The sequence below is a fragment of the Nelumbo lutea genome, chromosome 5 (genome assembly GCF_056320005.1).
Source record: "Nelumbo lutea isolate HS-2025 chromosome 5, American lotus-T2T, whole genome shotgun sequence".
In the NCBI taxonomy this organism is placed as follows: domain Eukaryota; kingdom Viridiplantae; phylum Streptophyta; class Magnoliopsida; order Proteales; family Nelumbonaceae; genus Nelumbo; species Nelumbo lutea.
In genome coordinates this window covers 32,449,507-32,474,373 of record NC_142688.1, presented here as the reverse complement: position 1 = coordinate 32,474,373, position 24,867 = coordinate 32,449,507, and the positions used below count along the sequence as shown (strand labels likewise).

General features: G+C 33.2%; 1 protein-coding gene, 1 long non-coding RNA gene and 2 pseudogenes across 2 annotated transcripts; 3 read left to right on the top strand and 1 right to left on the bottom strand.

Annotated features, from left to right (window-relative positions):
* Positions 1–1,097: 1,097 nt before the first annotated feature.
* Positions 1,098–8,410, top strand: LOC148851515 (protein DETOXIFICATION 24-like; annotated as a pseudogene).
* A 5,190-nt stretch (positions 8,411–13,600) lies between these two features.
* Positions 13,601–15,984, top strand: LOC148851514 (uncharacterized). The gene is made up of 3 exons (XR_016098817.1): positions 13,601–13,907; positions 15,245–15,405; positions 15,486–15,984. It is a non-coding gene; the product is annotated as an uncharacterized LOC148851514 (long non-coding RNA).
* Positions 15,985–16,710: 726 nt separating this feature from the next.
* On the bottom strand, positions 16,711–23,412 carry LOC148851513 (protein FAR1-RELATED SEQUENCE 5-like; annotated as a pseudogene).
* A 445-nt stretch (positions 23,413–23,857) lies between these two features.
* Positions 23,858–24,625, top strand: LOC148851512 (zinc finger A20 and AN1 domain-containing stress-associated protein 6-like). Its single transcript, XM_088943704.1, has one exon. The coding sequence runs from the start codon at positions 23,996–23,998 to the stop codon at positions 24,485–24,487; it is 492 nt and encodes a 163-aa protein (XP_088799830.1). The 5' UTR covers positions 23,858–23,995; the 3' UTR covers positions 24,488–24,625.
* Positions 24,626–24,867: the final 242 nt, after the last annotated feature.

The following is a 24,867-nucleotide window of genomic DNA, read 5'->3' as shown; positions in this document are numbered from 1 at the left end:
TATATTATTCTATATGTATTTACACTGAACATATTTGTATTTGTACACCTTTCAAACTGAGCTTAAAGTAACATGAAGATGAAGGGACATACATGGCCTTGTAATAACTATGAAGTTGTATTTGACATTCTTTCTTTTCTTTGCTCAATGGGAAAGATGGGAAAGGGTGACATTGGGTTTTAAAAGTTTTTTAGTCACATTAACGTCACAACTTGAGAATATTGTACTCTTTGTCAGCTATTAACTTGCTAATTAAATTCGAGTTTGGAGGGTATTCCTTTTGAGTAGGTATGATGTATTTGGTGAATCATATTCTCTTTTTGGCTGTAAAATTGTCTGTAACTTTTTAGACTCAAGAATCTGATAGCCCATGAGTTAGCTTGTCGGGCCAAGTCTTTTGTGAGAAGGTGGATTGTTGGATCGGTGCGTAGTCCTTTTGTTTTCATAATTTTATTTTATTTTTATTTTAGGGGTTGTTTGACAAGTTTTTTTTGGAAGATCTTTTGATAACTTTGACAATTAAAAGGCATAGTAAGCTTTTGCATTAATATCCTGATAACCTGAAGGTCATTTGGTTTAGGTGTGTCTTTACATGTAGAGACGAATAAAAAAATACTGAAAAGTTTCATTTGGAGCTTCCTGAAATCAGTCTAAAATGGGCTTCTCGTGTCTTTTTGGAACACGATCTTTCGGCAACTAAACCTACATAAAACCAAATAGAAAAGACTTAAATTGTTATCTGCCAGGCTTGTAAATAGCTGACAGACCATATGGAAAGACATGCCAAACAAGGCCTTATTTTTCAGTTGAATTAGTGAATGAAAATTATTTTCTTTTATAAAAAACAAATACTTTGACAAATGTGCAAAGGAAGTGAGGTCTTTGTCCATTCTGTAAAGAGGGGAAATTTTGAGAAATATCAAAGGAGGTTTAAGTCTTTTACCATTAAATAATAAAGAAACATGTCACATAGAGATGGTGGACTATAAAATTTTCCCTTAAGGCTGTGTATGGTTGCAGTGCAATTATATTTGTATTAATACAAATGTATGGGAGTGCAAATGAAATTATTAATTTAGTTTTGTAATGCAACCACACAATCATTTATGGGACATATTGGTCAAACTGAACTTGCTTCATATGCAGTGGTCCAAACTACTCTTATACGATTAGTAACTGGATTTCTGGTATGCTTTATTTAATTTCCATCACATTCCTTTTGATTTTGCTCTTCAACTGGCTTTGTTTGCAGCCAATCAGAACTTCTATTGTTATCATTTGTACTAGTACAAATAAAATTACATTGCAAACTATCTCTTTCTTGATCGTTGGTTTGGTTCTATTTCCATTACACAGTTTGGAATGTCAAGTGCCCTTGAAACTTTATGTGGTCAAGCATTTGGAGCAAAGCATTAACCACATGATGGGTATCTACTTACAGCGGTCATGGATTATTATGTTTATCACCACACTCATTTTGTGCCCTATTTTCGTCTTCACAACTCCTATTATGAGACTTCTACGTCAAGAGGAGAAGCTGTCACAAGAATCAGGCAAATTTGCTCTATGGTTCCTTCCTATCATGTACTATTACCTCTTTACCATGTCAATACAAAAGTATTTACAAGCCCAATTGAGGAACAGTATAATTGGATGGCTATCTACTGCATCATTTGTAATTCACTTGATCGTGTCCTGGCTTTTTGTGGACAAACTGAACTTGGGGGTGCCTGGAGCCATGGTTGCCTTGATCATCTCTTCTTGGTTTCTGGTTATTGGAGAATTAGTCTATATTTTTGGTGGTTGGTGCCCTCAAACATGGAAGGGATTCTCTAAACATGCATTTTCTGAACTTTGGCCAGTTGCCAAACTCTCTTTTTCATCTGGTGTGATGCTCTGGTAAGTTTTATCTCTAGCTAGTCCTCCCTTGATCAGAACTTATAACTACATAAAACAAAACATCATAAATGCTATACCATGCAACCTTGTGGTTCATGCATCCACCTTCATGATCACAGTAGATTTTTCTTTCTTTCTTTCTTTTCTTTTTTTTTTTTTTTCTCTTTTGTCCAAACATGATCTGATTAAGTTCGATTTTTGGTTGGACCAAGTTGCTTAAACAAGACTATGTTGGTAAGGTCTAATATGATTAGAAGGAAATTTTTTATTATGGGGTATCAATATGTTGGAACGCATAGGTGCAAATGGATGCATTCCACTTTGGAAAGGGATAAAAGAGAAGAAATTTACAAGGGATTTATATATAAAGATAGGCCCACAACCTTAATATGTTAAACTTTTGGGTTAAAGGTGGTGTTCTAGATACTGAGAGTGTTTCCGAGCATTTTAAGATTAATGATGTTATTAAAAACATGGTGAAGGATTTTTCCTTATGCTTAACTGATCGTGAAGATGGCTTATTTGAAAAAGTATTGCAAACGGGCTACACAGTGTAGCCTGGGACATGGTAAGAAGGAGAGTTGAAAACGTCCCCTGGTTTAAATTCACATGGTCAGGTTTGCCTTCAAAGGAGTCTATATCACCTGCCAACAAAATACGTTTCAATACCCTCACAACATGATCTTACAATGCACATCTCATTCATGGCAGGTTTCACTTTTATGATGAGTCCCATTCTCAAGGTGAGGTGTGTGGTGTCAGCTCATGTTGGGAGGGTGTTGGAACATGTTTTGTTGGTAGGTGATCATGTTGAGATTCTTTCATAAATCTATAAAATATAAATGTGGGTGGTGCTATAAAAATGAAAGGAATTTATTTGGTTGGTAGGGATCTACCAAAAAAACACTCCTAACATTCTCCCATTAAGTCAATCCAGTGCAGCCATACATTGAGAACATCTCCCTTGTCATTCATGGAGAGATATGGACCAAATACTATGGGTGCACGTATTAATTCTTGGATTGTGGACCTTAATGTGTTGTTGATTTTTTCAAAATCCATGATCCTACTAATTGTTGAAGAATGTATATATGTTTTATTTATTTATTTATTTTGCTCCAAGGGGCTACACATTGGAGTAGCAAGGGTGTAAACGGATTGAATTCAAATCAAATCAGGCAATACTCGAATTTGAATCCGATTAGAAAATTTGATATCCGAAAGATATTAAAAATTAATATCGAATTCAATTAAATATTTGAATATTCAATTCAATTCGAATTCAACCAATTAATTATTTTAGGTAATTAATAAATATATAGAATAAATATTTATTTATATAAAGTATATAAGTTATTAATATAATTTAACTATTCTATATATTATATAAAACATTTAAATATCTTACATATTATATATAAGAATTAAATAATCAATGAACTTCAGATATTCATTGAATCAAATCAGGTCATGTCCAAATTCGAATCCAATTAGTTAATCGATATGAATAAGATATCCAAATTCAACCAATTAAATATTCAAATTATTTGAATTCGATTCGGTTTATATCAAATCTCGAATTTAAAATCAAATTTTTGAATACCATTGACACCCCTATGGATAGCCCATCCTCCAAACTCATAAACCCCTCCGACCCAGGTGCAGGTGGGATTTGATCCCAAGTCAGCAGGAGACCTTACCAACCAGGTTGGCACCTTGCGCCAAAGAATATCTATATTGGACAATCTGACAATTCCCCTATGATAAAATAGAGAAAAGGCCCACTTGTCAAAGCACCCATGGGCCAAGATAACGGGACTGACCCAACCCATACATTAACATGGTGGACATTTTAAACAGTAAGAGCAACAGCATTCCTTGCAAAGTCTTCTACCTCGTTGCAAGAATAAAGTAATCTATCCAGTTTCTAATCTATTGTTCCAATTAAATGTATAATTCATTATAATTGGATCCATCAGGTCATACCCGATTGTCCAAAGAATCAATCAATTCACTTCCGGTTCTGGGTCTAAGATTATATATCGTATAGAGTTCATTGATAAGATTATAAGGACCGTCTCTCCATTTAGAATAAATTTTGAGGTTAAAAAACCGATGGTGTTCACTGCTCTTAGGTGGCTATCCATCCATCCACACTTGGAGTAAATTTTGGAGTTAAAAATAAGGGAGTGTTCAAATCTTATTTATGACTATGTCTTTTGTATTTGAATGGATGTGACAATTAACTGTTCACTTGGTAACTTAACAATCTTATTATTTTTTGCTTAAAATTTCTTCTCTTAAACTAGCGTAGAGATATGGTACACCGGAGTGCTTGTCTTGGTGGCTGGTTACATGAAAAATGCTGAAGTTGAAATATCTGCTTTCTCGATTTGGTAAGATTACTCTATTTGCTAAGAATCTTTCTTCTCCTTCGTTAAAAACTTGACTTAATGGCAATACTTGGGAGCTTATGATGTCGTATGGTTTCTATCCGGGAACTAGGTATGGATCATGGATTTCGTTTGTGTCTCAAAGCCAAATGTTCTTTTTTCCCCAAAATTACTATGGCCTGTTTCTTTGCAACGCAATTTCGTTGTTACTGGACTGGTGCACAAAGTTAGGGAATGCAAATGATTTGATTCAAATTCCTTATTTTTATTTCAGCTCTTACCCTATTTTGTTTGATTGTAGTGTAAATTAAACCAAGTAGTATAAAATATATAGCAGAATAAAGTAAAATCGAAGTTGAAAGTCGACCAGAATTTAGGGTCTGTGTGGTTCATGGGAATAGAGGTCTAGTATGAATGGTTCATCCCGATTTCAATTGTTTCATTGGTCAGAATCGGAATTTCATTTCTATTTTTTGGTGGAATGGCATCCTCTCATTTGAGCAAATGACCATTCCCTCCCAATGCTTTTAACCCACCATTGACCCAATTAATTGAACCGCTCGAACCATTATCTGGTCAAGATTTTGGGTCCAATTTTAGGAAAATCTAATAGATGGTTAAAAATCATTTGATCCAACGATTGGACCGTTGATTCATTCGACCTGGTAGCTGAGTCATGGATTGCACACTAAATGTGTATGTAAACTTTGAGAGGCCATAATTTTGCACTCCAATGTTCAATTGAGGTGTTTTTTTTTTTATATATTTTGGGTAGCTTTTTGACATTTATGCGTCCCAAGGGACATGGGCACCTTGCCCTGCTATTTTTGTCAAAGAGACAACCTTTTTTTTGGCCTCAAATTACAAAAATTAAAAACAGAACTAAAAAGTATAAGATAATATATATTACATGTATAATATAATTATATATTATTTATTAATAAAATACATGTTTATAAATACATACATACATATATATATATATATATATAATTGTATTATTGACGTAGCACAGTCTGAACCATCCAACTTGGATAGTCGAACAAATGATCAGTGAGCTAGAGGCAAAAACGATTCGATCTCCGGGTTGATTTTTAAAACACTGTTCCCCCCCTCTCCCTTCAAGAATAAGAATTCATTCCAGGTGATTCAAATTCCAATTTCAATTCCCATCTGAAGCAAACAGGCAAAAAGAATAAGACCATTCAATTGAATTTTGATTCCGATTTCAATTATAAACCAAAGAGGCCCTTACATTATCTTTATTTGTTCTCTCATGCATTTGTATCATTGCAAATGAATTGCATTATCACATCTATTTGTCCATTCTATTGCAGTGTACGCGTTGCAAATGAGTTGGGTAGAGGAGACTCAGAAGCGGTAAAGTTCGCTGTCAAAAACAGTGTAATTATTTCATTGTCGATTGGTACTATATTCTGGATTCTCGCTTTGGCCCTTGGTCATATCCTATCCTACGCATTTACAAGTAGTGTGGAGGTTGCGAAAGCCGTGTCAAGCCTTTCCCCCCCTTTGGCTTTCTCCATCTTGCTCAACAGCGTTCAACCAGTCTTATCAGGCAAGCATCTCATTTTCTTTATTTCCTATTTTGAAGGGCTATAAAGACTATGGTAGATTAAAAATGGGACTTGGGTTGAAATAATAAAAAATAATTTAATAATGGACATGACTTTAAATAGAAAAGTACGACGAAAACAGGACTCATATGGCCGACTCCATAGTCAGAACAAGGTTTGGATGATAAAAGATGATTGATGAGATGATGAACGACACAAAACTGAAATATCTACTTCTTTCTGTGTACAGTAGTGGCTGTGGGTGCAGGTCGTCAAGCCATAGTAGCATATGTCAACATCATCTGCTACTATTTTGTGGGATTTTGCTTGCTTATATTGCTGGTCTCAAAGTTGAGGTAAGAATTAAAGTCCTATTTGATTCGTGAGAATAGGGGTTTGGAGGTTTGGAATTGAAATTCCATTTGAGAGAACAGTCATTTCCTTTCCCTTTCTTAAAAACAAAATCCCATTCTAATTGATTCTAATTCCCATTTAAATTCACGTTTAGACCAAATACCAAATAAATTATGGAAATAGACCATTCCCATTCTGAATCCCATCGCAAACCGAATGGACTCTAAACCATTTACAATTTGATTGCCAAATAACAGTAATATGAAATTATGACTGCAGTGATGTGAACTTATCGATCGGTACCGTTGTTAGACTCGGACCGCACCAAATAGTCCAGTGACCGAAAACTCATTCCGCGTCGTGGTTAAATAAGAGTTTTTACAGTTTGAACAGACTATTAATTTATTGGCTTATTTACTCAGTATCTGGATTGGAATGGTATGCGGAATAGGAGTACAAACACTTGCGCTTATCTATATCACCTGGAAAACTAACTGGGATGATCAGGTAAGTAAACAAAATATTTCAACATTTAGGTCATGTATGGAATACTTATGTTAAAAGTAAATGTTTATTGAATAAGTGCTTAAAAATAAGTGTATATTTACATAAGCACTTATTTATATTTGGCATCCAACTTTTTCAAGTGTTTATTTTTTAAAATAATTATTTATTTTATATTAGGTATTTGGTAGCATTTTTCTCTAATAAGCATTTGTGACTATTTTGTCCTTCTTTTTCTTTCAAATTTTATAAAACCATTTTTATAAAAGTACTTTTGTAAAAGCATCTTTACGAAAGTACTTTTATGAAAGCATTTTTATAAAAGTACTTTCACAAAAGCACTTTTACTAAAGTACTTTTATGAAAGCACTTTTACAAAAATACTTTTATAAAAACACTTTTACAGAAGTACTTTTATAAAAGCACTTCAATAAAAACACTTTTACGAAAATACTTTTATAAAATTCAACTAGGGATAGTTTTATAAGTGGTATTTTAAATTTTAACTAGGGATAATTTTGGAAGAAAAAAATTGAATAAATGCTTATTGTATAAGCACTTAAAAAAAACTGAAAATTTGGACTTAAAAAATTAGTCCTTATTTTTAAAATAAAAACTTATCACGGGCTTTTTCCCAAACCCCAATAAGTGCTTAATGGTGTCGTCTCGGCCCAAATATGCATTTATTTTTAAGCACTCCCAAAGTCCCAAACATGGCCATGGGAATAGTATGAATAAGAAAAGGAATTCGTCACTAATTTAAGGAAAGTCTACTAAAATTAAAATGCAATTGTTCATGTCAGCTTATTCTCTCTCCTCCTCATATGCTTTCCAACCCTCTTAGAATTTTTTTCTAAATTAAAAAAAAAAAATGAACATAAGGCTATTTAAATTCACCAAACAACCATGCATCTAACTGTTGTGAAAGATGTTGATGCTCTATATGAGAGTGATTACATTCAGTTCACTCATATTCATATTGAAGGAGATGCGCAGAAGATAACAAATATCCTATTAGATGCCTCTCTAAACGGCTCTTGACAACTTCACACAATTTACTGCTGATTGTAGAAATTTTCTGCAAGATTTTCAAAGTGTTTTAATCTCCTTCATCCCTTGTTCAGGAAATAAGGTTGTCCATGAAACTGCAAAATTTGCTCGTCATATTAGTAGGATCACTACTTGGTCCTTGCCTCCTAATTTTCTTATTCCTATACTAGAAGATGACTTGTTGCCATGAATTTAGCCTAAGGGCTGTTTCAAAAAAAAAATGGTTGTGGGTGAGTTTAAATGGTCCCATATATGGTTTTTTTTTTTTATGTTTTACAGTTTCATAATAAAAAACCGCAAATTTCTAAGAGGACTTGGGAGCAATAAGAGGATAGAGAATAAACTGACATAGACAACTGCATTTTAAGTATATAGATATATAGATGAGATATTTGCTTCACCAAATTGGATTATGTCATTTCATTCCCAACATAGGTTTACATTTGAGTCGTTATCAATTTTCATCATTTTCAATATCTTTAGTGTATTTATGTTTAAATTCCCATTGGTTCTTTTAGATGACTGGTATATGTTGCAAACTTATAGGTGAAAAAGGCATCCGAGCGTCTCAACCGATGGTTATTCGAACCTTCTCATGAGTCTAATGGGAATACACAAGCCCTACAGTCTTCGTGATTAAAGGAGATCGTTTGTTATTTAATTGATGAATGAATAATGAAATTCACTTATATAAAGTGAATCACCTTTCAGGGGATTAGTAAGTGTGAACGTGATGATGATGATGATGATGATGGTAGAAATAATATATCCAAAATTATCTATAAATTTTATATATTTTTTTGTTTTTTATTATTAATTGGATGCAGATTGAAAAATCTAAATCTAATTATATAAACATCTCATCTAAATATGTGATAATCAAATTGAGTTGTGAAGTTTGAAATATTATTGACAGGCCTACCTACTTGGCTAGACTCTTCTTTTTGTAATGTTTATCTTTTTTTCTTTAGTTCATTTATTAAAAAATATATATACGTAAGAATTAAATAGAGTGACTAAACTCAAAAATGGGTATTTTAGTTAAAAGAAAGTTCTACAATTTTATTCATATTTTTAATAGTAACAAAGATATAGAATTATAGATGTATTCAGTTTTTTCTATAGTTTTTTTTTTTTTGTTCTTTTGAGTGTAAAAGTAATTTTGATATGTCACACTTATTTTTTGTTTGATATGATAAATATATGATATTATACATGTTTCCGGATGCTCTTTTTTTGTAAAATTTATTTATTTTTATATTTTATTAATGTTATTATGCATTTATTTATGACTTTAAAGGTTAACACATTTAACGCAAAAGTTGAATTATTTATTACTAATTTTTTATATTTCATTTTCACTATCAATAACAATATTTTCTTGTTTTATACACTTATTTTTTAATTTGATCAATAAAAATATCATAAATCTATCTATTTTTTTCTACACTTATGTAATATTCTATATTTATTTCTATTTTAAAAGTTTATTACCTAACTATGACTTCATAAATTTATCAATTTGATTTGGATGGTTGAATTGCTTATCCACCATTTCCATAAATAATGGTTTTGTTTTTAAGTCATTTTTAAAACATATAGATTTATATTGTTAAAAATATTATATTAACACAAAGTTGATAACAATGGCCAAAATCTCCATAACTATAATCCCATCTACGACAGTTCCCTCCAACTCAAAAGTTGTCATTCTTTTTCACCAATTCCAATTCAAAGATTAGCAACTAAAGCTATGTTTGGTTCAACTCTCATTCTTTTTCATTCTTACCCATTATGAAATTCTAAAATGGAAAAGAATGGATAAAAATAGGCAAAATGAGAAAATATTGCAATGAATCACACTTTTTTCCTAAAAATGAATTCTTTTCAGACTATGTTGCTCATTTTTATTCTTCAAAAAAAAAAAAGAAATTGTGCCAGTATTTACAAACCACTATCCTAAGTCTCCAATAGTCAATGTTTACCAATTGGCATAGATGTTTTGTAAAAGTACTTTCACAAAAGTGCTTTTATAAAAGTACTTTTGTAAAAATGCGTTTACAAAAGTGTTTTTGTAAAAGAGCTTTTATAAAAGTACTATCCTAAAAGTACTTTTGTACTTTCACAAAATTACTTTCGTAAAAGTATTTTCATAAAAGTACTTTTATAAAAATGCTTTCGTAAAAGTACTTTCATAAAAGTGCTTTCGTAATAGTACTTTCGTAAAAGTGCTTTCGTAAAAATACTTCCATAGAAGTGTTTTCATAAAAGTACTTCCATAAAAGTACTTTTGTAAAAGTGCTTTCATAAGAGTACTTCCACAAAAGTGTTTTTGTAAAAGTTCTTTTGTAAATATACTTTTGTAAAAGTGCTTTTATAAAAGTACTTTCATAAAAATGCTTTTGTAAAAGTGCTTTTATAAAAGTACTTTTGTAAAAGTGCTTTCGCAAAAGTAAACATATATGGCAACAATTTTATAGGTAGATTTTCCTCAAAGAATGAAATGAGCAAGATGGGGCATGATTATTTTTCATGCTTGAGGCTAGTCAATTTTTGTGCTATGGGGCTTATTTTCATTTTAAAAAGAATGTGGCCTTAGGAAAGAACTAAGAATGGGAATGTGCTCGAACCTTCTCTATTGGAGGAGAAGAACATGCTACAAAGTGAGTGAGAGATACTTGTAAGATGAAGAATGGGAAAATGTTCGTTCAACTTCACACTGAGAAAAAAACAAAGGGGGTGTTCTTTTTTAGGATTTTGAGAAGGGGGAAAGTTGGTCAATATCCCATTGACCAAGAATCCTATGTTCATTTTTCAGATGTGATACCCATCTCCTAGGTGGGTAAATAACTTTTCCACCTAGGGGAAAAGTTGCTAATATTTGAATGGGACAAAAATGTCCCTTTTAATAATGGACTTTTATGGCTAAAATGGTTATTATCTTATTTACCTAAGAAATAAAAAAACATGGGTAAATGCACTTATACGGATAAGTGTTTTCCAAAAAAAACTTATCAAAGTAATTAGATTTACTTGAGCAAGTATTTTCCAAGAAAAATTTATTGGCTAAAATAGTTATTACCTTATTTACCTAAGAAATGAAAGAACATGGGTAAATGCACTTACCTGGTAAATAACTTACCAAAAAGTGAAAAGGGCCAAAGAGAAAACCGATGGAAAACTAACAAAGCAACTTCACCTGTACCTGAAGCATTCTTTGTATTCTGATGTGCAAAGTCTAAAACCGAAAAATGCAAAATGAATGAGAGAAAAAGAGAAGAGGAGACGATGCTAAATGATAATAAGATAGAGGAAACCGGGAATGTGTGTTGGTTGACGTGTAACTTCTCATAGACTCATACGAGTACGTTCCATGAAAGAAGGAGAGTGCATATGCAAGCATCGTGGATATGGGATGGGCTTGCATCTTTTACCCATTTTTTAACAAAAATCAAGAAAAATATAAGAAATAATTTAACTTACCAAAGAAGATTGGAAGTGGCTATATTCAAACTTTTTTTATGATAAAAAGCCAATAAATTTGAGAAAAGCAATGAAGTCAGTCTTGCCCTGCTTTTGCACAAACTAAGATACATCCCTCTTAAAGCGCTCTCAGCGGTCTCTACAACTGAACTCCAATCAACCTTTGTTGAACAAACTGAAACTTTAGAGTTAATCAAAACAATTGGAAAACAAACACATGGGATCAATTAATTGTTAGAGAAAAACAGAGATTGATATGAATGGTTGGAGAACAGAACAAACAATTTTTTGTAAATATCTTCACGGTGGGGAAGGATAAGAAAAAATAGAGAGATTGTGATTTAGAAAAAAAAAAAAATAGCAGGTTAACACAGTAGTTCAAGTTAGGGAGGGATAAGAAAAAATAGGAAGTTTGTTATTCAGTCAAATACATCATCTTGCCAAATAGAAAACTTTTTTTTACAAAAAAAACCAACAATGGAGAGAGACAGAGAGAGAGAGAGAGGGTGATGACTTGGAAAGTTGGGAGTAGTAGGAAGGGGAAAAAAAGAGAGAGAATTAAAGATAGAGTAGCATGGGGGAGCTCTCACATCTTCTGCACCCATGGGGAGAAAATTTTCTGCAACCGTGAATGAAAAAACTCACTCCCCCTTATTAATTACAATTTAACGAGTTCAGACCGCTAACGGGGGTATGGACTCAAAAAAAAAATTATAGTTCTTTTATTCCTCTCTACATTCTCTCGCTACTTCTCTCTTTCCCCCCTCCTTCGTTCTCCTTTAACCCCAACACTCATAGCCCGAAGGCCCCGAACCATTGCAACTGCAACGGCCAATGGTTGGGTTATAAGAGTTCGGCTTTAGAAGTTACTGGAGGCATAAAAGTTAAAGCTAATAGGGACGAGTCTTCACCATACGCAACCATGCTTGCAGCACAAGATGTTGCACAGCGGTGCAGGGAGCTTGGTATTACTGCTCTGTATATTAAGCTTCGTTCTATTGGTGGAAACAAAACAAAGACACCTGGTCCTGGTGCCCTATATGCATTTAGAGCCCTTGCTCGGTCTGGGATGAAAATTGGTCGTATTGAGGATGTGATCCCACTACCCACCGACAACACTCGCAAAGGGTAGCAAAAGGGGAAGGAGGTTGTGAATTATCTTTTCACAATCTCGAATCAATTGTGGGGGGTGGGTTATTTCAAGAGGGTGACCTTCTTTCCACTTGCCCCAGTAGAAGGTCATGCAAATCATCTTCGCTAACTTTCCTTTTTTGCTTTGGTGATGTGAGATTAGATTGGGAGATGGCAAACCTGGATGGATCACCCGTCATACCACTTATTTTGCCAGAGAAGCAACAGGAGCGACAAATGCCTTGGATGCAGGAATCTTCACATATCCCATTCTCTTACCTTTAGCAATATCGTCATCACCATCGTCAAAGAAATCATCACTGTTGCCTTAATATTCACAGATTTTATACTTGTTTGTGATCAACAATGGCGCCAAGTAAATTGTAGCAGAGGTCAAAGCCCCACAGTCGACACCAAAAAGCAAAGCAACGATGACGCTAAGAATGCCTTCAGTCTGTTCACGGAGCTAGCTAATATCGAAGGTTGAAAAAGGAACGGGACGGGGAGACATGTCGAACAACACGCGAATACAGGAAATCAAGGCGGTCGATGAAGAATTCAAAGGAATGGAAGAAGTTGGGCTTTGAATCGAATTCCCTAATCTCACTAAAGACAGCAAAGAAACCAGAGGCATTTGGATCAACAGAGTTAGGGTCTCGCAGGAAGTCAAGGGAATTAGAGGGTTTTAGGGAGGAGATTGTGTAGGACATGAAAACCAAAAAAGAAACGCTTCTGTAGTAAAAGGAGGAGGACCAACTGTGGTGGTGATTCAGTTTGAACAACAAAAAAACAGGGGAACCTTGTGGAGGAGAATCAAGAGAGAGAAAAACAAGAAAGGGATAGAGAGAGAGACTGAAAGGATGAAATGAGAGAAAAAAGAGAGAGAATGATAATGGTAAAACTGTCGTTCGACAATGATAGAGGAGACTAGAACAAGAAGAAGAGTGAGAAAGGTATTTTAGGAATTTTTAAAAATATATTAATCACGTAATATCACAACACTCCGGATTCGGTGCGTTTGGAGTCGAAGGGATTTTCTCTTCGAATCTATTAAATTTTTGACACGTCATTCCATGCTCCATTTATCATTATTTACAACCTGTTGAAAACGTATGACTGCCAAAATTAGTTCGGAGAATACGGAAACACCCGATGCATAATCCTGAATTCCAGCCCCCCTTACTACTAGCCCTCTCCCCCTACATAAACCACATCCTATCCATGAATTTGGCATCAATTCATGGTCAGGATGCATTCCCCTGTACTATAGAGCTATAAAATTCTGATCTGGGCTGATTAGTTTTAAATAAAAAATTGATAACTAAATTAAATTATTGACAGAAAATTTCAAAGCCCTCTCATTCCCAAACTGTAGCCTTTCTCCCCCAACCCCACCATTAATAACAACAAGCCTTCGTCAACAGTGTCCAAACCGCAATAGAACGACGACTGTGGATTTTATCGGCAACGGCAATGGTGTTAACAGAAGGTTTTAAGCATCAAAAGTATTCGGATGAAAGTTGGTATCTGTGTCTAGGGTTTTTCATATTTCCTTCTTGAGTGCTGATGACATAATTTTTTTATTTTCTTTTTAATTGCAGCAGATAGTAATGTTGTATGAATGTTTCTAAGTCTTTTTCTCTTAATTTCTTTTGTATTTCTTTTTGGTTTTTTGTCCTATTTTACATTTGTTGTTTGTGCTAACCTGTATTAGTTGGTCAGAAAACTCCAACCATTAATGGGAAGATAAAGCCTTTCTTACAGTTGTGGCTTTGGATTTGCAAGACAAGCCCAAGATACAAAGCTGTCTTTTTCTTCTTCCATGTGAATCTTGTGCAAGTAAAAACAAATCCAAGACAAACCAAAATTCATCTTATCAATTAATTTTGTAATCCGTGATATTTTAAATATTTTCTAGTTTCTATCTTCCATGTTATATTTTGCTTTGATGAGATCGTTGCAATTACCCCTACAATCTTCATCCTTGGCCTCTGTAGGTGAAGAACAATTGGAGCCCCCTATCATGGCTGATATTTATCTTTTAATACAAACATATTATGCTTAGATTGATGCTCTGTTCCAATCACCCTCTAAAACTTTCTTCCATTTTGTTGACAAGCCTAATTGAGATTGGGTTATGCTCAGTTCCAATCATCCTCTAAAAACTTTCCAAAAAGGTTCTCATACTGCTACTTCCAAACTTGTTTCCTTTCTCTGTTATTAACTATTAAGAATGTGTCTTTGTTAGTATTTGTCTTCTTACTAACTCAGGCCAAATTATGATAAAATGTCTATCGGGTGTCTACTTGAGGAAGCCGAGTAGCAAAAACTAAAGTTATCAATGGAGGCCTTTTGAATGCAAGGAAACATAACTTGCATTAGAAAGCCATTTTTTATTCCAATTAGTCACTCAATAGTTATTTTATTTGTTTTAAATCATAAAGCTTTTTGTTTTGGTAGTTTGAGTTTGATTTATATACTCAGCAGTTAGCCCCTCAAAATTTCTTGGTTATAGTCATGTAGAGGTAACGTGATTATTGTTGAATGGGAAGATGATGGTGAGACCAATATATTTGAATAAGTTGCTTTTAAATATTATCTATTTTTCTATGGCTTTTGATGGCTTTGAGCAAATTTTACTCTATTATATCTATAATCTTTTAAGAATTTATTTTTGTGTTTGAACATGATGCTTCCCAACTTTGGCCACAATTTGGATTGGTTTGTATCAAGCCCTTTCAAATGTGGCAACTAAAGTACAAATGGGTAACTGTGTATTAATTTTTTAATCTTTTGACCTTTTGCAAAATAATTCTTAGTAATATTTGTAATTCTTTTACAAAAAATTATTCACAGAGGGTTACAATTATACCACAAGATCAGCCTTGCATTGGTTCAAACAATTCTCTAGGTTCTTGTATGAATTGTACCTCACCCACCAGAAGTAGTGGAAACTCACTCAAATCAAAATAAGAGGGGAAGCTCACATTTGGGCATGTGTATCGCTGATATAATAGGTAGCAGTAGTTCTTCTTATTGACCCTATAAAAGACATGATTTATTGGTTACTAATTATAATTTTGTTTTTTATTCTCAGGTGTTTCTCATGCATTCTTGATGAGTTACCAATGGAAATCATGTGGCATTTTCCCATGTCATTTGTGATATGAGAATAACTTTTTTCCCTCTCACCCAGAAATAAAGTATTATTTTGTTCTAAAAAGAGGATCAATGTACAATCAAGCGTTTTTAGATCACTGTGTTTTCAGGTGGATTCCAATAAACTTGACCTCAGTAGCAATGCTCTTGCTAAATCTATGATGGGTAGGGACTTATTGTACAGCAATGTACAATATATCCTTCTGTTTAGTATCTGAGGATGTATTTCTTTTACATCCTATATATCCTTCCCCTTTCTTTTTAATGAAAATTACCCTTTCTCAAAAAAAAAAATATACAGTGGAGTGTTTTGTTGATTGATTTCATGCAGCTCTACTTTTAGATTGATTTCGTTCAGCTTTTGGAGGTTTGTTTTTGGATTTAGAGGCAAACATAATTTCTTGAAATTCAAAGAAAATTTGAATTGCCTTTTCAAATGTCCACTTGTGTCATTGTTTCAAAGTCAAGTGTGCCATTAAATGTCAATCAAATGCCACGGAAACCTGTAGAGCTTTTAGAGGCCATGCTATTAATCTATTTAGAGTTTTAACTGAGCTAATCATGAAAACAAGAGAATCTTTTTTTTACTTGCCATTGGACAATTTGAAGGGAATCACAAGAGGTGGAATGAATTGGACAATTTGAAGGTGCCGTTAAATGTCAATCAAACAAGATAATCTTTTTTTACTTTTCATTGAACAATTTGAAGGTGAAATGAATTGGTTCACTCTGAATTTATTTTGGACTCATTTGGACGTTTAAAATTGGCATATATAGTTAGTCTAAGTAATGGTAAATTAACTAAGTAACTAACTTCTAACTAGATAAAGCTCAACTATATCCTTCTCAAGCATTGACAAAGAGCAAATTTTAAGCTCTTACATGGGTTATACTTTATAAAATGTGGATTTATTATTGCTTTGTAAAGACAATTCATATGGAATTGAACCAACATTGTGTTAAGTAAAAAAGTTAGGCAATTCATATGGAATTGAACCAAGGCTGAATATCCTATCCAAGTTTATATCAAGGTCAAACCTAAAAAATCTAATGGAAATTGATTCAAGACGTGTATGCCTATCTTTATCAAAAAAATGTTCAAAACTTTATTTACAAAGTTGAATTACCCAAAACAAAAAAAAAAAAAAAAAAAAAAAAAAGATTTAATCCATATTATAAAAAAAATATATTATTTTTTGTGATGGCATATATGAATTTGATTTACGCCTTGATGAGGGCTTCTCATACCAACTTTTTAACCTTTTATTGCTACCACGAGAGCATCCCTCCTTCTTAGCAATCCCTTGGATTTGTACATATTGTATATCCTTTTCAACATTCACATCAGATGTGTTCTCACCTCTGGATTGCATAATATTAGCGTTCTCAAATAGGGATCATTAACAATAAGTTGGTTCACATGATTCATCCAACTAGTACAACGCTTTAAAATATATTTAAATGCTAAACCAGACTCTGTTGCCCTTGCTACCATCTTAATTACAATGGGACACAAAATTTGGTAGCGACTTGCCACTCCAACTTTTGCAAGTCTTATCCATATTTTTAAAATATAATGCTTTGGGATTACTCTTGCATTTCTAAAACTCAGCACTTTTAATGCATGGCAACATAAAATCCCTGCAAATTGAATTTTTTTGCAACTACAATCCAAACTCATTTGATGAATCAAATGTAACTAGGTACTCACGTTTCCTGCATTCAACTGTAACTTTGTATGTGAAAATTGTACCAAGCTCCCCACAACAAATACAATTACAAGCCAATAGTTTAGCATATTCATCTTGAAACATTTCAAAAATAGCATGTGTATAAATAGAGGCCACTTCAGTTAACATTATCACATTTTCCATTAACTTTGGATAACTTTGGGCAACTTCAAAATTAGCCTTTAATTATGCATGGCGACTATCTTCTACAACTCTCTCAAAGTGATTCAAGAATCGCATTAAGTCCAAACGGTTATTTAAGTAGCTTCTTAATACACTATTCATGCTTTCACTTCGCTGAGTGTTCTTCATATCTGCACAAAATGTATTCCTCCCATAAGCCATGGTCCACTTTTTTTTAATAACAAACTGCCTCTGCAACCAAGTATTGCCCTTTAAATCATGTACTTCAAGCATATCATTCCATGCTTGCAAAAACTTCTCCTCCACGTCGGAAGGCAAAACTAATTTTCTTCAATGTATTTTGAAACATGTGCCACACACAAATTCGATGACATGTATCTGGCAAAATTGACTTGATAGCACTCGCCATGGCAGCACTTCGATCTGTAAGAATAGTCTTTGGCCTCTTTCTTGACATTGCCTCGATAAGTGTATGAAACAACCACTCAAATGATTCAATGGTTTCATCATATGGTAGAGCACCCCCAAAAACTATAGATTGTTTATGGTGATTTACACCAACAAACAGTCTAAATGGTCGACCTTCACGACTCGTTCTATATGTCGTGTCAAAGCATACTACATCACCAAAATATTCATAATCAACAATCATTTGGGGATCAGCCCAAAATATATTTGTTATCTTTTGTTCCACATCAAGTTGTATGGCATAATAAAATGATGGATGCTCTTTTTGTTTCTTTTGGAAATAATGAAGCACTGCAGCTGTATCTCCCAAATCTAATGCCCTCTCTAGTTTTGTATGCAAGTAGTTCTTATAATCTGATGGAAGGAAACCAAGATTTTCTTGACCACCTGCTTGTTTACCCATGAACTCAATTGTGGCTTTAGGAGTAATTCCTGAATTATCGGCCAAGTCTGCTGTGACAGCTTGTGCCTTTGTGAATTTTCTTTGAGACCTCAAAAATATACTTCTCTGTGGGGTAACAAGATCATGATTATGACCTTTTTCCAAATGGGTAACAATGTATTTACCATTCTCCTTTATGTTAATGGTCATGAAAGCAGGACAACCACACCTTGTTTCTTTCCTCCACTTCTTTACTCCCTTATCTCACTTATCTACCTTTCTAAAACCTTGCTTGCCACAAAAATACCTCCTACTTGTTATCAACCCTTGCTTGTTTTTATTTCTCCAATCTTTTCTAATAGTGAACCCCTTTCTTTTAGCATAGCTATTATAAAAACAATATGCACTTTCTTCACTTTCGAATTCCATATTGACTTATGGCGACTTAAGATGAGGATTTGGTTCATCCAAAGTTTCAAAGTTTTCAACCTCATCATCTTCACTTTCAAACTCTAATTGGCGTGCTACTCCACCATTATAAATACTATCCATATCAAATGAACTGTCTTCTTCTCCACCACAAATTGTTTCTTTTGACCTTTAATAAAAATAATAATAAATTTAGGAGTTCCTTTATAAGCTACTTAAACATACCAAATAAATATGATTAATTGACATTTAGATATATGAATAGTGAGATCTGTCAATACTAGGAGAGAGTGATTGGTAGTTCAATGCAGGTAACTTGATAAATTGACCTAATGAATATGAAAGAAAATATGTCAAACCCAATTTTCATAAATGACATATTGAAAATATTTGAATGAAATGAATCAGTCATATATTGCAAATGAGATACATAGCAAGCACAAAATAACAAAATGGACCAATGATTTTACATCCATCATTCTTTGTTTTTGTTTTGTTTTCTAATCTTCCTTATTAATAATTAAAAGTTGGGGATGCCATCGTTTTTCGTTTTCTAGAGGTGTTTAGAGAATATTTGAGTAACAACTTCTAGTACCAAGATTATTGCTTTAAGAATAGAATATGTAAATAAGACATTATTAGTTGGTGAAAAAAAAAATTTAACCCCGGTATAATATATATAAGATCAATGATTGTGACACCTTTTCATTATTTGGATGGCAGTAGACTTGGGTTTAATAGTTGATTTTCCACATGAGCAAAAAGTAAATAAATTTTAGTGCCAACATCAATTATGCAATAAAAAACAAAAAATGAACATACCTTGTTTTAATTTTTTGAGTTAGTAATAAAATACAAGATAGATACATATTTGGAGTTGACTCAGCAATCTCCCATCCATAAAATGGGAAATAAAATTGTGGTTTTTTCTTTCCATTGTTGTTTGTCATGTTATATGGGAGACATGTAATAATTAGATTTTCAGGAATACAAAAAAAAAAAAAAAAAACAACTTTTGAATTTAATAAAAAAAAAACTCAAGAATTGGCAACTGCTTGGGGAGAAATGTTTCATACAACATTACTATCTACTAGAATTAAAAAGAAAATAAAAATAAAAGATTATGTCATCAGCATTCAAGAAGGAAATATGGAAAAACCTAGACGCAGATACCAGCTTTCCTTTGAATACTCTTGATGCTTGAAACTTTCCGTTAACACTGTTGCCGTTGCCGTTAAAATCCACAGTCGTCGTTCTGTTGCGATTTGAACACCGTTGATGAAGGCTTGTTGCTGTTAATGGTGGGGTTGGGGGAGAAAGGTTAGAGTCTAGGAACGAGAGGGCTTTGAAATTTTCTATTCATAATTTAACTTAGTTATCAATTTTTTATTTAAAACTAATTTTGACAGTCATAACATTTTCAACCGGTTGTAAATAATGGTAAGTAGAGCACCGAATGACGTGTCAAAAATTTAATGAGCTCAAATAGAAAATCCCTTCAAATCCAAACGCACTGAATCCGGAATGCATGTAAATGTAGTGTGACGAAAAGTTAATGACAATAGGAGGTTTAGACAATTGTCAGAAAACTTAAGGATATTTTAAGACAATACGTAAATAATAGGGGTAGAGTTGTCTTAATAATTATTTATTAAAAACAATGGCGTTCAAAAGAAGGGAAATCATATTCAAATAATCCATTTAACTTACATTATTGAAATATGCCAGTATTGTAATGAATCAATCCATTACAACTGTTTATCGTCATGTTACATTCCAAATAAGATTATACAACAACATAAAATCCAATTGGACAAAGATTCAAAACCCAATTAAAAGTAAAAAGATCTCAACTATTGATCAATATGGATCTCTGACTTTTTTGGAACTGATGGGATTTGATTCTTTTAATTAAAGTTTTTTGGTTGTTTTAGTTGAGTTTGTACAGAAGAAAAACAATAGATTCGGTTTTGGGCAAAGGAAGAGAGTATGAGGAAGAGATGAAGAGTAAAAATAGGATGGGAAGAAAAAAACTACAATTATGGGATTCTTGGACTATGCGAATTAAAAGATAAATGTCAAAACTATTAGCCTAACCACGGATTCAATTAAGTAAACCACACATGAGAAGACCAAATAGGTGGCGATCAATCATTGGGTCTATAATAGATCCAACTTCAACATCATGGCCCCTCATATTTTGATAAATTAAGTGGGTGGATTCAAATTAATATGAAATATTTGACTATTTGAGTTCAGCTCAATAAAAAAAAAATGAGGTTCAAGTTCAAGTTTGAGTTCGATTTGAACTAAAGATTTAAACTTGAATTCGCCTCAATTCAAAAGTTTATAGATTTAAGTTCAGTTCAATTCAAATTCAACATTAAACTAAACTCCACATAAAAATAAAAAAAAAATTATACATATAAAAATTATTTTTTATTATTCATATAAAGAATTAAAAATATTTTATATAATGTTAAGTTCCACTCGCAAGCTTCATGATCCAAGTTCCATTCAAATCGGGTTTAGATTGAAGCTCTATTATACCTAGCTCAATCTTCGCAAGTTTAGTTTGAAGATCTATAATGTATATAAAAGTGTGAATATAGTGTGAAACTTTTTTTTGGACTAAAATTACCCTCTATTTCTTTGTTCAAGAAATGGTATAAAAGTTATTTTATTATAGCTTTAGTGTTGGCTTTAATGGGTACTATAATGACCATATTTGTGTATTTAATCTACATCTAATTGTAAGGGTTGAAAATGTAATTTCAATTATTACTTTTGACCTTATTTAATCCACTCTCATTAAGTCTTATACTTAAAGGTATTATCTCCCACTTTCTCTTATTACATCATATATTTAAGTTATTTTTCACCAATAAATGATACTAATTAGATCTATGCCAAGATTTTTAACAATATATATAAATTCATATATTTTAAAACTGGTTAAAAAACATGAACATTCTTTATCTAAGTGGTGATTAAGCAATTCAACCATTTGAATCAAATTGATAAACCTATGAAGTCATAGTTAGGTAATAAAATTTTAAATAAAAATAAATATAAAAAATTACAAGAATGTAGAAATTAAAAAAAATAAGTGTAATAAAAAGAATTATTTTTATTAATAATGAAAATGAAACACATACTTTAGAATTAACCAAAAGCGAGATTATTTTACTATTTGTCAAAGATCAATAATTCAACTTTTTGGTCAAATGTATTAACATTTAATGTCATAAATAAATAATAAAATTTAATAAAATAAAATACAAAAATATATAAAAAAAACATAAATGTTGCAAAAAAAAAAAACATTTAGGTTGCGTTTGGTTGCAATGCAAATGCAATTATGTACACTACATATTTACCCTTTTTTCGGTTCATGAATGCAAACATGGTTCACATTTTAAACCGTTTTGCACTCATCTTGTTTGTTTGAAATCGGTGCAAAGTGTGGGCCCATCATTAAATGCTCAAAATATCTTATGCTCCAATGCCTAAACTTTTGTCAAAAAGTTAATTATTAAAAGAAAACAAAATTATATCCAAAAAATAGGTACATTAATGCTCTCCTATCATAGTACAAAAGTGTTAGAAAATATATTTTTTATCTGATAATCATTACTTTTTTATATATCAAATAAACGACCACAAACGTGAACATGGGTACATAAATACCCTAGTTTGGCATTTGTATCACAAACAAACGGAGCCTTAGGTACATCATGTATAATATTAATTAATTATCATATTAAAAAAAGGTAAGTGTGACATATCAAAATTATTTTTACATAGAAATATAAAAAAATATGGAAAAAATTGAACACATATATAATTTATATTTACACTACTATTAAAAATATAAATAAGATTATGAAGCTTTCTTTTGATTATTTACTCTACAATTTAAATTGTAAATTGAACTACTATTTTTCACCTTATTCAATCCCTTATATTAATCTTACATCTTTTGACGATTGAATAGAAAAAAAAAAACATCAAAAAAATAAAATATTATAAAAGGAAAAATCTAACCAAATAGGTAGATATGTCAATGATACTTGAAACTTCACAACTTGGTCCGATTATCACATATTTAGATGAAGTGTTTATATAATCAAATTTGAATTTTACAATTTACATCCAATTAATAATAAAAAACAAAAAACATATAAAAACCAAAAATCAAAACTATATTTTGTAGAACTTTTTAGATATATTATTACTATCCTTATGATCATTTACAATTATCACGTATTTTTACGTATACGATTATTATTATTTGTGAAAACTGAGAAGCTTATGATACACCCAACACAGACAAGATGGAATCAGAATCCAGCCCATAATAAATGTATTCAAATGGGTATTAGACCGGGCCAACCCATGTAGACCGCTATCGGTCCAACATGCAACCCCACGTGCGAGCAGGCATGGTGATGATGGCATAATCATTGACGTCGTACTTGTACACCTCGTCCCTTTCCTTACCGTTCGTTTGTTGTGCCCTGTATTTCGAAGAACGGCCGCGTCAGCTTTACGTTGCCATGGGCAGCGGGCAGGGGTGACCGCGAAACTCCAATTCTGGATACAATCTCCGCCTCCTTCCCGAACCCCAGTAGTTTTCCTGTGTAGCTTCGACTCTTCCGGGGAGAGGATCTCTGATCTCTCCTCTCTTCCGATCTATCCCTACCGTCCATCTCCACAGATTGGTCCAGTCAAGATCACCTGAAATAAAGGAAGAGAAGAACAGAGGGGATGGTGGAGATCATCGAAATCAGTCTGGTTCCATGACACCGACATCTTAAATTCAACTGTTGGATTCTCCTCGCGATAAAGTTTCGATTTTTTTCGTCTTTTGCTATTGCTTTTTCTGCTCTTTATTTACTACTCGATTAGGGTTTGAGAATCCAGAGATTTCGAGCTTCGGTTCTCGTCTCTGGATTGATTCCTCTGCTCGCTTCAGGTAGAAGATGGGGTTTGAAGCTGAATCAGCTCGAGTTCTCGTTTCCACTTCCGGTCATGGCCAGCGGTGAGGCATTTATTAATATCCTGGTTGGAAATTTAGCAGCTTTTATTTCTGTTTTTGGGTTTGTCTTGATTAGGGTTTTGGAGTTTTAAGGACTGCCTGTTCGTTATGTTTCTGGATTAATTCATTGGAGGATTGAATTTGTACCTTTGAATTGAAAGTTGTTTGGGTTTTTATTTTGCTGCTGGAGAGAGGAATTTAGAGTTTTTATTATTTGTTAGTCGATTGAGTTGGCTAGGGTTTTCTTCATCGATATGGAGCAAGAGGGGCAAAAGAGAGAAGTTGGTGAGAATGGATGTCAAACTCCAAATGTTCCGATTCTTTGTGCGAACAATTGCGGGTTCTTTGGATCTCCCGCAACCAATAACCTATGCTCGAAATGCTACAGAGATTTCTTTCTAAAGCAATCCAAGGCTGTTGCTGCTCTTACTGTAGTTTCGGAGAAGGTTGATGAATCTATCGTGGAAACAAAAGGTCAGTCTGGAGTTGGGCCAGAAGCTAAAGCTAGACTGGTTGAGGAAGGAACCACGTCTGGGGATCCCGGGAAGCTGCCTGCCAATCGTTGCAGCTTCTGTAAGAAGCGTGTGGGACTGACGGGTTTCAAGTGTCGCTGCGGCCAAACGTTCTGCTCTCTGCATCGCTACTCTGACAAGCACAACTGTCTCTTTGATTATAAGACTGCAGGCCAAGATGCAATTGCGAAAGCAAATCCTGTTGTGAAGGCCAACAAGATTGAGAAGATATGAAGCAGATGGCGGATTAGAGAAATCTTGTAGCAGAATCATGATTTGCTAATGGGGGAGGTCATGAGGTCTTTTTGCTACATGAATGATGGTATCAATTATTCAGATGCTTCTTGAAATAAATGGTTCTCTTGATGATAATTACTATCTCATTTTGTACAGTTTGGTTCTATGTTTTGTGTTCCAGTGCCATTGGAACTAAAAACTTTGGTTCACTTTGTATTCTCTGCTTCCTCTTGCAAAGTCTAAGTCTTAATATTGTGTACATCCCTGCCATGAGTTTGCCCTAAGTCCACAAGTACTAGTTCAGTTCTCTTACCTTACTTGGTTGTTCATAACTTCATATATTATAGTATTTTGTGTTTGCCCTTCTTCAACTACAT

Coding starts and splice junctions, on each gene's coding strand:
- LOC148851512 (XM_088943704.1), top strand. CDS start 23,996: ATGGAGCAAGAGGGGCAAAAGAGAGAAGTTGGTGAGAATGGATGTCAA.